This window comes from Oncorhynchus mykiss, chromosome 21, assembly GCF_013265735.2.
Source record: "Oncorhynchus mykiss isolate Arlee chromosome 21, USDA_OmykA_1.1, whole genome shotgun sequence".
Classification (NCBI taxonomy): Eukaryota; Metazoa; Chordata; class Actinopteri; order Salmoniformes; family Salmonidae; genus Oncorhynchus; species Oncorhynchus mykiss.
This window is the reverse complement of record NC_048585.1, coordinates 5,474,442-5,488,312: the sequence shown is the minus strand read 5'-3', so window position 1 is coordinate 5,488,312 and position 13,871 is coordinate 5,474,442. Positions and strand designations below refer to the sequence as shown.

General features: G+C 45.8%; 1 protein-coding gene across 2 annotated transcripts; it reads left to right on the top strand.

The window, feature by feature from the left end:
- Positions 1–7,413: 7,413 nt before the first annotated feature.
- Positions 7,414–9,868, top strand: vhll (von Hippel-Lindau tumor suppressor like). 2 transcript variants are annotated; one of them, XM_036956677.1, is made up of 3 exons: positions 7,414–7,661; positions 7,894–7,995; positions 9,380–9,868. In XM_036956677.1, the coding sequence occupies exons 1-3, from the start codon at positions 7,469–7,471 to the stop codon at positions 9,547–9,549; spliced, it is 465 nt and encodes a 154-aa protein (XP_036812572.1). In that variant the 5' UTR covers positions 7,414–7,468; the 3' UTR covers positions 9,550–9,868. The 2 variants fall into 2 exon arrangements, with proteins under 2 accessions (XP_036812572.1, XP_036812571.1); XM_036956676.1 differs by having other exon boundaries at positions 7,419–7,661; positions 7,894–8,034.
- Positions 9,869–13,871: the final 4,003 nt, after the last annotated feature.

The window sequence follows — 13,871 nt, the reverse complement described above, 5'->3', positions numbered from 1 at the left end:
GCACTACATAGGGAATAGGGTACTATTCCCCATGGGCTCTGGTTCAAAGTAGTGCACTACATAGGGAATAGGGTACTATTCCCCATGGGCTCTGGTTCAAAGTAGTGCACTACATAGGGAATAGGGTACTATTTCAGACACAACCCAGGAGTAATTCAGCATTAAAACAACACGTTTTTTATCCCTTTTGTAAATCTAAGGGAGGTTGGCGAGGGGCTGGGGCGAGCGTGACCCTAACCTGGGTTTAACTACTATTTGAAATAATTTGAAATAATTTAGCTGTGTTTGATAGAGCTTGTCTGGTGCAAAGGAACCAATAGAGAATTGACAACCCTAGCAACCCACCTGGCACTCCAGGCAGACGAGAGCAAACGCTGAAAGTATTTGAAGGATTTTAAATAGTACCTGAACCCAGGTCTGAGGGGATTTTAAATAGTATCTGAACCCAGGTCTGAGGGGATTTTAAATAGTATTTGAACCCAGGTCTGAGGGGATTTTAAATAGTATCTGAACCCAGGTCTGAGGGGATTTTAAATAGTATCTGAACCCAGGTCTGAGGGGATTGTAAATAGTATCTGAACCCAGGTCTGAGGGGATTGTAAATAGTATCTGAACCCAGGTCTGAGGGGATTGTAAATAGTATCTGAACCCAGGTCTGAGGGGATTTTAAATAGTATCTGAACCCAGGTCTGAGGGGATTGTAAATGGTATTTGATCCCATGTCTGTGAGCCGGTAAAGTACCAGCCTAGTAAATCCCTGTCTATGCCAACAAAGGCCTGTGGGCTCACTGTGCCCAGCCTGGACAGATCACACTGTTACATCAGAGAGCATAAACACACACACACACACACACACACACACACACACACACACACACACACACACACGAACACACACACACACACACACTATTAAAGAGGTCTAGACACCAGACCAGACCATAATATGGTAAGTATTTGCTTGGTTTTGAACTGTACTAAACACACATAGAGGCCAAAGCTGTAGAGGATGGAGCTGTAGAGGATGGAGTTGTAGAGGATGGAGCTGTAGAGGGTGGAGTTGTAGAGGGTGGAGTTGTAGAGGATGGAGTTGTAGAGGATGGAGTTGTAGAGGATGGAGTTGTAGAGGGTGGAGTTGTAGAGGGTGGAGTTGTAGAGGATGGAGTTGTAGAGGGTGGAGTTGTAGAGGGTGGAGTTGTAGAGGATGGAGTTGTAGAGGGTGGAGTTGTAGAGGATGGAGTTGTAGAGGATGGAGTTGTAGAGGGTGGAGTTGTAGAGGATGGAGTTGTAGAGGGTGGAGTTGTAGAGGATGGAGTTGTAGAGGATGGAGCTGTAGCGGAAGGAACTGCAGAGGATGGAGTTGTAGAGGATGGAGTTGTAGAGGATGGAGCTGTAGCGGAAGGAACTGCAGAGGATGGAGCTGTAGAGGATGGAGTTGTAGAGGATGGAGCTGTAGCGGAAGGAACTGCAGAGGATGGAGCTGTAGAGGATGGAGTTGTAGAGGGTGGAGCTGTAGAGACCAGAGCTGTAGAGGATGGAGCTGTAGAGACCAGAGCTGTAGAGGATGGAGCTGTAGAGGATGGTGCTGTAGAGACCAGAGCTGTAGTGGATGGAGCTGTAGAGACCAGAGTTGTAGAGGATGGAGCTGTAGAGTATGGAGTTGTAGAGACCAGAGCTGTAGAGGATGGAGCTGTAGAGGATGGAGCTGTAGAGGATGGAGCTGTAGAGACCAGAGCTGTAGAGGATGGAGCTGTAGAGGATGGAGCTGTAGAGGATGGAGCTGTAGAGGATGGAGCTGTAGTGGATGGAGCTGTAGAGACCAGAGCTGTAGAGGATGGAGCTGTAGAGACCAGAGCTGTAGAGGGTGGAGTTGTAGAGGATGGAGCTGTAGGGGATGGAGCTGTAGTGGATGGAGCTGTAGAGACCAGAGCTGTAGGGGATGGAGCTGTAGAGACCAGAGCTGTAGAGGATGGAGCTGTAGAGGATGGAGTTGTAGAGGATGGAGCTGTAGGGGATGGAGCTGTAGAGACCAGAGCTGTAGAGGATGGAGCTGTAGGGGATGGAGCTGTAGAGACCAGAGCTGTAGAGGATGGAGCTGTAGAGACCAGAGCTGTAGGGGATGGAGCTGTAGGGGATGGAGCAGTAGAGACCAGAGCTGTAGAGGATGGAGCTGTAGAGGATGGAGCTGTAGAGAATGGAGCTGTAGAGGATGGAGCTGTAGAGACCAGAGCTGTAGAGGATGGAGCTGTAGGGGATGGAGCTGTAGAGACCAGAGCTGTAGAGGATGGAGCTGTAGGGGATGGAGCTGTAGAGGATGGAGCTGTAGAGGATGGAGCTGTAGAGGATGAAGCTGTAGGGGATGGAGCTGTAGGGGATGGAGCTGTAGAGACCAGAGCTGTAGAGGATGGAGCTGTAGAGACCAGAGCTGTAGAGGATGGAGCTGTAGAGGATGGAGCTGTAGAGGATGGAGCTGTAGAGGATGAAGCTGTAGGGGATGGAGCTGTAGGGGATGGAGCTGTAGAGACCAGAGCTGTAGAGGATGGAGCTGTAGAGGATGGAGCTGTAGAGGATGGAGCTGTAGAGGATGGAGTTGTAGGGGATGGAGCTATAGAGACCAGAGCTGTAGAGGATGGAGCTGTAGAGGATGGAGCTGTAGAGGATGAATCTGTAGGGGATGGAGCTGTAGAGACCAGAGCTGTAGAGGATGGAGCTGTAGAGGATGAAGCTGTAGGGGATGGAGCTGTAGAGGATGGAGCTGTAGAGGATGAAGCTGTAGGGGATGGAGCTGTAGGGGATGGAGCTGTAGAGACCAGAGCTGTAGAGGATGGAGCTGTAGAGGATGGAGCTGTAGAGAATGGAGCTGTAGAGGATGGAGCTGTAGAGACCAGAGCTGTAGAGGATGGAGCTGTAGGGGATGGAGCTGTAGAGACCAGAGCTGTAGAGGATGGAGCTGTAGGGGATGGAGCTGTAGAGGATGGAGCTGTAGAGGATGGAGCTGTAGAGGATGAAGCTGTAGGGGATGGAGCTGTAGGGGATGGAGCTGTAGAGACCAGAGCTGTAGAGGATGGAGCTGTAGAGACCAGAGCTGTAGAGGATGGAGCTGTAGAGGATGGAGCTGTAGAGGATGGAGCTGTAGAGGATGAAGCTGTAGGGGATGGAGCTGTAGGGGATGGAGCTGTAGAGACCAGAGCTGTAGAGGATGGAGCTGTAGAGGATGGAGCTGTAGAGGATGGAGCTGTAGAGGATGGAGTTGTAGGGGATGGAGCTATAGAGACCAGAGCTGTAGAGGATGGAGCTGTAGAGGATGGAGCTGTAGAGACCAGAGCTGTAGAGGATGGAGCTGTAGAGGATGAAGCTGTAGGGGATGGAGCTGTAGAGGATGGAGCTGTAGAGGATGGAGCTGTAGAGACCAGAGCTGTAGAGGATGGAGCTGTAGGGGATGGAGCTGTAGGGGATGGAGCTGTAGAGACCAGAGCTGTAGGGGATGGAGCTGTAGGGGATGGAGCTGTAGAGACCAGAGCTGTAGAGGATGGAGCTGTAGAGGATGGAGCTGTAGAGACCAGAGCTGTAGAGGATGGAGCTGTAGGGGATGGAGCTGTAGGGGATGGAGCTGTAGAGACCAGAGCTGTAGGGGATGGAGCTGTAGGGGATGGAGCTGTAGAGACCAGAGCTGTAGAGGATGGAGCTGTAGAGGATGGAGCTGTAGAGAATGGAGCTGTAGAGGATGGAGCTGTAGAGACCAGAGCTGTAGAGGATGGAGCTGTAGGGGATGGAGCTGTAGAGGATGGAGCTGTAGAGACCAGAGCTGTAGAGGATGGAGCTGTAGGGGATGGAGTTGTAGAGACCAGAGCTGTAGAGGATGGAGCTGTAGGGGATGGAGCTGTAGAGACCAGAGCTGTAGAGGATGGAGCTGTAGGGGATGGAGCTGTAGAGACCAGAGCTGTAGAGGATGGAGCTGTAGAGGATGGAGCTGTAGAGACCAGAGCTGTAGGGGATGGAGCTGTAGAGACCAGAGCTGTAGGGGATGGAGCTGTAGAGACCAGAGCTGTAGAGGATGGAGCTGTAGAGGATGGAGCTGTAGAGGATGGAGTTGTAGAGGATGGAGCTGTAGAGGATGGAGCTGTAGAGTCCAGAGCTGTAGGGGATGGAGCTGTAGAGACCAGAGCTGTAGAGGATGGAGCTGTAGAGGATGGAGTTGTAGAGGATGGAGCTGTAGAGACCAGAGCTGTAGAGGATGGAGCTGTAGGGGATGGAGCTGTAGAGGATGGAGCTGTAGAGACCAGAGCTGTAGAGGATGGAGCTGTAGAGGATGGAGCTGTAGAGGATGGAATTGTAGGGGATGGAGCTATAGAGACCAGAGCTGTAGAGGATGGAGCTGTAGAGGATGGAGCTGTAGAGGATGGAGCTGTAGAGGATGGAGCTGTAGAGGATGGAGCTGTAGAGGATGGAGCTGTAGAGGATGGAGCTGTAGAGGATGGAGCTGTAGAGGATGGAGTTGTAGAGGATGGAGCTGTAGAGGATGGAGCTGTAGAGGATGGAGCTGTAGAGGATGGAGCTGTAGAGGATGGAGCTGTAGAGACCAGTAGATGGTAAATATAGCTACACATCGAAGAGAGAGCGACAGATAGACTAGCGATTAAGAGTGTTGGGCGAGTAACCTAAAGGCCGACTTGGTGAAAAATATGTCTGTCTGTCTAAAGATCAGAGAATTAACAGAGTCTGTATAGGTAACCTCTCTTTGTCTGTCTAAAGATCAGAGAATCAATAGAGTCTTTATAGGTAATCTCTCTCTGTCTGTCTAAAGATCAGAGAGTCAACATAGTCTGTATAGGTAATCTCTCTCTGTCTGTCTAAAGATCAGAGAATCAATAGAGTCTGTATAGGTAATCTCTCTCTGTCTGTCTAAAGATCAGAGAGTCAACATAGTCTGTATAGGTAATCTCTCTCTGTCTGTCTAAAGATCAGAGAATCAATAGAGTCTGTATAGGTAATCTCTCTCTGCCTGTCTAAAGATCAGAGAATCAATAGAGTCTGTATAGGTAATCTCTCTCTGTCTGTCTAAAGATCAGAGAGTCAACATAGTCTGTATAGGTAATCTCTCTCTGTCTGTCTAAAGATCCGAGAATCAACAGAGTCTGTATAGGTAATCTCTCTCTGTCTGTCTAAAGATCAGAGAATCAACAGAGTCTGTATAGGTAATCTCTCTCTGTCTGTCTAAAGATCAGAGAATCAATAGAGTCTGTATAGGTAATCTCTCTCTGTCTGTCTAAAGATCAGAGAATCAACAGAGTCTGTATAGGTAATCTCTCTCTGTCTGTCTAAAGATCAGAGAATCAACAGAGTCTGTATAGGTAATCTCTCTCTGTTTGTCTAAAGATCAGAGAATCAACAGAGTCTGTATAGGTAATCTCTCTCTGTTTATCTAAAGATCAGAGAATCAACAGAGTCTGTATAGGTAATCTCTCTCTGTCTGTCTAAAGATCAGAGAGTCAACATAGTCTGTATAGGTAACCTCTCTCTGTCTGTCTAAAGATCAGAGAATCAATAGAGTCTGTATAGGTAATCTCTCTCTGTCTGTCTAAAGATCAGAGAATCAACAGAGTCTGTATAGGTAATCTCTCTCTGTCTGTCTAAAGATCAGAGAATCAACAGAGTCTGTATAGGTAATCTCTCTCTGTTTGTCTAAAGATCAGAGAATCAACAGAGTCTGTATAGGTAATCTCTCTCTGTCTGTCTAAAGATCAGAGAGTCAACAGAGTCTGTATAGGTAATCTCTCTCTGTCTGTCTAAAGATCAGAGAATCAACAGAGTCTGTATAGGTAATCTCTCTCTGTCTGTCTAAAGATCAGAGAATCAATAGAGTCTGTATAGGTAATCTCTCTCTGTCTGTCTAAAGATCAGAGAGTCAACATAGTCTGTATAGGTAATCTCTCTCTGTCTGTCTAAAGATCAGAGAATCAACAGAGTCTGTATAGGTAATCTCTCTCTGTTTGTCTAAAGATCAGAGAATCAACAGAGTCTGTATAGGTAATCTCTCTCTGTTTATCTAAAGATCAGAGAATCAACAGAGTCTGTATAGGTAATCTCTCTCTGTTTATCTAAAGATCAGAGAATCAACAGAGTCTGTATAGGTAATCTCTCTCTGTCTGTCTAAAGATCAGAGAATCAACAGAGTCTGTATAGGTAATCTCTCTCTGTCTGTCTAAAGATCAGAGAATCAACAGAGTCTGTATAGGTAATCTCTCTCTGTCTGTCTAAAGATCAGAGAATCAACAGAGTCTGTATAGGTAATCTCTCTCTGTCTGTCTAAAGATCAGAGAGTCAACAGAGTCTGTATAGGTAATCTCTCTCTGTCTGTCTAAAGATCATAGAATCAATAGAGTCTGTATAGGTAATCTCTCTCTGTTTATCTAAAGATCAGAGAATCAATAGAGTCTGTATAGGTAATCTCCCTCTGTTTGTCTAAAGATCAGAGAATCAATAGAGTCTGTATAGGTAATCTCTGTCTGTCTGTCTGTCTGTCTGTCTGTCTGTCTGTCTGTCTGTCTGTCTGTCTGTCTGTCTGTCTGTCTGTCTGTCTGTCTGTCTGTCTGTCTGTCTGTCTGTCTAAAGATCAGAGAATTAACAGAGTCTGTATAGGTAATCTCTCTCTGTTTATCTAAAGATCAGAGAATTAACAGAGTCTGTATAGGTAATCTCTCTCTGTCTGGAGGGATGGAAAACAGACTAAGGGGTAGAAGAAGAGTGGGTTGGATCAGGGGAGGCGGGGTGTGTGTGTGTGTGTGTGTGTGTGTGTGTGTGTGTGTGTGTGTGTGTGTGTTGAGCAATGCACAGGCATTGTACTCGAACCAGTGTATGGTGGTAACAGGATAAACACACCAGTGTATGGGTGGTAACAGGATAAACACACCAGTGTATGGTGGTAACGTAGCTTGTCAGAGATTAAAGCACAGCCACACACACACACACACACACACACACACACACACACACACACACACACACACACACACACACACACACACTCCCTTAATGTTGTTAACACATTATTAACTACTGTATAACACAGGACTCCGAGATCTTTAATAGGACTCTATTGGATTCTATAAGATTATGTTATACTCTATTGGACTCTATAAAATTATATTAGACTATTTTGGAGTCTATTAGACTCTATTAGACTCCATTGGACTCTACTGGACTCTATTGGACTCTACTGGACTCTATTGGACTCTACTGGACTCTATTGGACTCTATTGGACTCTACTGGACTCTATTGGACTATACTGGACTCTACTGGAGTCTATTAGACTCCATTGGACTCTACTGGACTCTATTGGACTATTGGCATCTGTTGTTCCGAGAATGACGTTTCATGTCTGACTCGTCAGAGCGCTGAACAACAGTGACCTCTTGTGATTGGTTTAGGGAATGACATCGTCGTGGCATTCTGAGTGTCACTGTCGTCATGGAGGAGCAGGAAGTAGTGAGCGGGGAAAATAAAGCTCTCCGGTCTCTAAATGCTGATGTCGAAACCCACGTTAATTTTATTAATCAGTCGAAACAAAGCGCCCGAGCATGGTGGTTGGATTATTCCGGACATCCAGTTTCTTATGGCGATATACGAACGGACGGGTTGTTACGTATGGATACTTTTCTGAGTGAGTCCCTCCCTCATGTCTTTCTTGTGTTACTCAAATACTTGATCTGTATTACGTTTAACATGTCATGTAATTTAGCTATGGGTTGAACCAAGAGGACAGTTATACCCCAACAAAGCATTACTCAGCTATGGGCCTTTCCCAAATGTTGAATTTAACGAGTTATAGTCTATAGCCTAAAGCTATTGTTCGTGACATGTAATTTCCCTCCATCTCATTCCACTCTCCGCAGCGCATCCATGGGTTTTCAGAGCCTCTCGAAATGGGGCGAAACTTTTAGCTAATCAGCAAGATGTTTATATGCCAACAGCTGCCACCGAATATGAAGAGGATGGTAAACCCAAGTTTCTGAATGTTGTCATAGCTACCCCAGGTGTGTCCCTCTCTATGTTGCTTCTCATCAACCCCGTTGACAGACACCTGTTGTACACTACACTTCCTAGTGCTGTCGTTTCCTTTCCTCGTTGTCACCTAGATATAAAGGAGTCAAACCAATAATAGCATTGACATTTTCCCTGTCCCAGGCTGCTATAGGCTGTTTAAAAATAAATAAATGGTAGGCCTAGGCAACAGACAAGGAGAGGAAAACAACCTAGACTATTGAGACTTCCCCTCAAGTTGTTGTTCGTGTCACCACCCACACATGCATTACTTGTTTGGCATTTTACCCCTCAAAAAGTTATTTTGATTGTTTCTTCCTGTGTTCCAGTATTGTTTATAGTAGCCTGGGTCCCAGATATTTTTCTGATCTGGCCAACTCCTGATGGAATCGTCGTAACAAATCATTTGGCTTGGCGATGGAGTAGACAAAAAGCACAATCAGATCTGGGACCAGCTCTGTCCGGGAATGTTGACAGATCTGGGACCAACTCTGTCCAGGGAGTGTTGATAGATCTGGGACCAGCTCTGTCCAGGGAGTGTTGACAGATCTGGGACCAGCTCTGTCCAGGGAGTGTTGATAGATCTGGGACCAGCTCTGTCCGGGAATGTTGACAGATCTGGGACCAACTCTGTCCAGGGAGTGTTGACAGATCTGGGACCAGCTCTGTCCGGGAATGTTGACAGATCTGGGACCAACTCTGTCCAGGGAGTGTTGATAGATCTGGGACCAGCTCTGTCCGGGAATGTTGACAGATCTGGGACCAACTCTGTCCAGGGAGTGTTGACAGATCTGGGACCAGCTCTGTCCGGGAATGTTGACAGACCTGGGACCAACTCTGTCCAGGGAGTGTTGACAGATCTGGGACCAGCTCTGTCCGGGAATGTTGACAGACCTGGGACCAACTCTGTCCAGGGAGTGTTGATAGATCTGGGACCAGCTCTGTCCAGGGAGTGTTGACAGATCTGGGACCAGCTCTGACCAGGAGTGTTGACAGACCTGGGACCAGCTCTGACCAGGAGTGTTGACAGATCTGGGACCAGCTCTGACCAGGAGTGTTGACAGATCTGGGACCAGCTCTGTCCGGGAGTGTTGACAGACCTGGGACCAGCTCTGTCCGGGAGTGTTGACAGACCTGGGACCAGCTCTGTCCAGGGAGTATTGACAGATCTGGGACCAGCTCTGACCAGGAGTATTGACAGACCTGGGACCAGTTCTGACCAGGACTATTGACAGATCTGGGACCAGCTCTGTCCAGGAGTGTTGTCTGATCTGGGACCAGCTCTATCCAGGAGTATTGACAGTTTCACAAACGTCATTGTTTCTCTCTGTGTTCCAGTGTACTCTCTGCAGGAGTGTTGTCTGATGCTAATCCGTAATCTGGTAGAAGAGGAGGACTACGGCAGACTGGACATCCCCGAGTCACTGAAGACTGACCTCAGACAACGGCCTGACTTACTGAAGGAGCTGGGACTCATCAACCGTCTCAGAATAGGAGTGTTGACCTAGGATCAGTTGTATCGTTTAGATCACAATGAATCAGATTACATGGACAGGGGGGGGGGGGTGACCTGATCCTAGATCAGCTCTCATACTCTGAGAAGCTTTATGCATAACAGGCCACTGAATAATGGACTTTCTGTTGACCAAATGTACTGCCCCCCCCCCCCCCCCTCCTGCTCTGAACTCGGTGGTGGCTCTAGAACAGTGGAAGTCAATGTCAGGTTCGGGGAACTGCAGTAGGGTCGCGAATTAAAAGTACTTATTATTATAAAGAGTACATATTATTGTATGGGACAAAAAATAAAACAAATGTAAATAAATAAATTTATATTTTTTAAATGTTTATTGAATAAATGTATTGGTTTGTTTCTTTTCATTTTGATGAGGGTGTGAAAACACAATGAATTTAAGGTTATACGGGGTGAGGTCGCAATAAATTCTTGAGGAGAAAATGGGGTCCCCACTGAAACATTTTGAATACCACTGGCTTAGAGCATCTGAATGATTCTCATTGGTGACTCTAGAAGCTCCAGAGCATCTGAATGGAACTTGTCCCTACCCTGAACTCATTGGTGACTCTAGAAGCTCCAGAGCATCTGAATGGAACTTGTCCCTACCCTGAACTCATTGGTGACTCTAGAAGCTCAGAGTATCTGAATGGAACTTGTCCCTACCCTGAACTCATTGGTGACTCTAGAAGCTCCAGAGCATCTGAATGGAACTTGTCCCTACCCTGAACTCATTGGTGACTCTAGAAGCTCAGAGCATCTGAATGGAACTTGTCCCTACCCTGAACTCATTGGTGACTCTAGAAGCTCCAGAGCATCTGAATGGAACTTGTCCCTACCCTGAACTCATTGGTGACTCTAGAAGCTCAGAGCATCTGAATGGAACTTGTCCCTACCCTGAACTCATTGGTGATTCTAGAAGCTCAGAGCATCTGAATGGAACTTGTCCCTACCCTGAACTCATTGGTGACTAGAAGCTCAGAGCATCTGAATGGAACTTGTCCCTATCCTGAACTCATTGGTGACTCTAGAAGCTCAGAGCATCTGAATGGAACTTGTCCCTATCCTGAACTCATTGGTGACTCTAGAAGCTCAGAGCATCTGAATGGAACTTGTCCCTATCCTGAACTCATTGGTGACTCTAGAAGCTCAGAGCATCTGAATGGAACTTGTCCCTACCCTGAACTCATTGGTGACTAGAAGCTCAGAGCATCTGAATGGAACTTGTCCCTATCCTGAACTCATTGGTGACTCTAGAAGCTCAGAGCATCTGAATGGAACTTGTCCCTACCCTGAACTCATTGGTGACTCTAGAAGCCCAGAGCATCTGAATGGAACTTGTCCCTACCCTGAACTCATTGGTGATTCTAGAAGCTCAGAGCATCTGAATGGAACTTGTCCCTACCCTGAACTCATTGGTCACAGCGCTTCATGTCGACCAAATGTAGCCTTTTCCTAGCCTGGTCCCAGATCTATTTGTGCTGTCTAACCAACTCCTATGGTCATCAAGACGAGATCAGGCTAGCCTTTCCCTCCCTCAAAACACTCAAAGTATGGAATGTATGAACAACATATTTAGGTTTAGAGCAGGTTGAATGGAACTTGTGACCAAACATTATAACAGAGCCTATTCACCATAGCAACACAGTGGGCCTGCTCCTACTTATCAGCCAAACATAGTTTATACCGTATATTCAATGCCTTGCAGAAGTATTCATACCCCTTGGATTTCTTCACGGTGTGTGGTGCTACAACGTGGGATGAAAATGGATTTAATGTCAACAATCTACACAAAATACTCTAAGGTCAAAGTGGAAGATTAAAAAATAAAAATTGATGAATAAATGTTTTTATAACTAAAATATAGTTGTTGTGTTATTATTCAGCTCCCTGAGTCAACACCTGTTTGAATCACCTTTGGCATTGATTCCAGCTGTGAGTCTTTCTGGGTAAGTCTCTAAGAGCTCTACATACCTGGACTGTACAATATTTGCCCATTATTCTTTAAAAACAATTCAAGTTCTGTCAAGATGTTGGGGATCATGGCTAGACCGCAATGTTCAAGTCTTGCCATAGATTCTTAAGCAGATTTAAGTCAAAACTGTAACTTGGCCACTCAGGAACCTTCACCGTCTCCTTGGTAAGCCACTCCAGTGTAGATGTGGCTTTGTGTTGTAGGTTATTGTCCTGCTAAAAGTTGAATTCCTCTCTCAGTCTATGGTGTAAAGCAGACTGAAGCAGGTTTTTCCCCCCTCTAGGATTTTGCCTGTGCTTAGCTCCATCCCGGTTCTTTTTATCCTGAAAAACTCCACAGTATTTGCCAATGGCAAGCATACCCATACCATGATGCAGACACCACCAGGCTTAAAGACAAGGAAGCCGTTGTTAACCTCTATTATTTCACACAGTCGATGTCACTTATTATGTGTTTTGTTAAACCACATTTTACTCCTGAACTAATAGTATGTTTGCTTAAACAAAGTGGCTGAATAAATATGCAACGATTATGTTTTAGTTATGCATTTATTTTTCTTCCGCTTTGACATCGCAGAGTATTTTGTGTAAATTATTGATGAATAAAATGACAAATCCATTTTGAATTCTAATTTGTAAAACAATAAAATGTAAAATAATCCAAAAGGGTCTGAATACTTTTGCAAAACACTGTCGGTGCGTTCACCGCGTCTAGTGGTATAACTGGTTCTGTAGAGGTGAGTGTTCACCTGGTCTAGTGGTATAACTGGTTCTGTAGAGGTGAGTGTTCACCTGGTCTAGTGGTATAACTGGTTCTGTACAGGTGAGTGTTCACCTGGTCTAGTGGTATAACTGGTTCAGTAGAGGTGAGTGTTCACCTGGTCTAGTGGTATAACTGGTTCAGTAGAGGTGAGTGTTCACCTGGTCTAGTGGTATAACTGGTTCTATACAGGTGAGTGTTCACCTGGTCTAGTAGTATAACTGGTTCTGTACAGGTGAGTGTTCACCTGGTCTAGTGGTATAACTGGTTCTATACAGGTGAGTGTTCACCTGGTCTAGTGGTATAACTGGTTCTATACAGGTGAGTGTTCACCTGGTCTAGTGGTATAACTGGTTCTATACAGGTGAGTGTTCACATGGTCTAGTGGTATAACTGGTTCTATACAGGTGAGTGTTCACCTGGTCTAGTGGTATAACTGGTTCTATACAGGTGAGTGTTCACCTGGTCTAGTGGTATAACTGGTTCTATACAGGTGAGTGTTCACCTGGTCTAGTGGTATAACTGGTTCTATACAGGTGAGTGTTCCCCATGGTCTAGTGGTATAACTGGTTCTATACAGGTGAGTGTTCCCCATGGTCTAGTGGTATAACTGGTTCTATACAGGTGAGTGTTCACCTGGTCTAGTGGTATAACTGGTTCTATACAGGTGAGTGTTCACCTGGTCTAGTGGTATAACTGGTTCTATACAGGTGAGTGTTCACCTGGTCTAGTGGTATAACTGGTTCTGTAGAGGTGAGTGTTCACCTGGTCTAGTGGTATAACTGGTTCTATACAGGTGAGTGTTCACCTGGTCTAGTGGTATAACTGGTTCTATACAGGTGAGTGTTCACCTGGTCTAGTGGTATAACTGGTTCTGTACAGGTGAGTGTTCACCTGGTCTAGTGGTATAACTGGTTCTGTAGAGGTGAGTGTTCACCTGGTCTAGTGGTATAACTGGTTCTGTAGAGGTGAGTGTTCACCTGGTCTAGTGGTATAACTGGTTCTATACAGGTGAGTGTTCACCTGGTCTAATGGTATAACTGGTTCTATACAGGTGAGTGTTCACATGGTCTAGTGGTATAACTGGTTCTATACAGGTGAGTGTTCACCTGGTCTAATGGTATAACTGGTTCTATACAGGTGAGTGTTCACCTGGTCTAGTGGTATAACTGGTTCTATACAGGTGAGTGTTCACCTGGTCTAGTGGTATAACTGGTTCTATACAGGTGAGTGTTCACCTGGTCTAGTGGTATAACTGGTTCTATACAGGTGAGTGTTCACCTGGTCTAGTGGTATAACTGGTTCTATACAGGTGAGTGTTCACCTGGTCTAGTGGTATAACTGGTTCTGTAGAGGTGAGTGTTCACCTGGTCTAGTGGTATAACTGGTTCTATACAGGTGAGTGTTCACCTGGTCTAGTGGTATAACTGGTTCTATACAGATGAGTGTTCACCTGGTCTAGTGGTATAACTGGTTCTATACAGGTGAGTGTTCACCTGGTCTAGTGGTATAACTGGTTCTATACAGGTGAGTGTTCACCTGGTCTAGTGGTATAACTGGTTCTGTAGAGGTGAGTGTTCACCTGG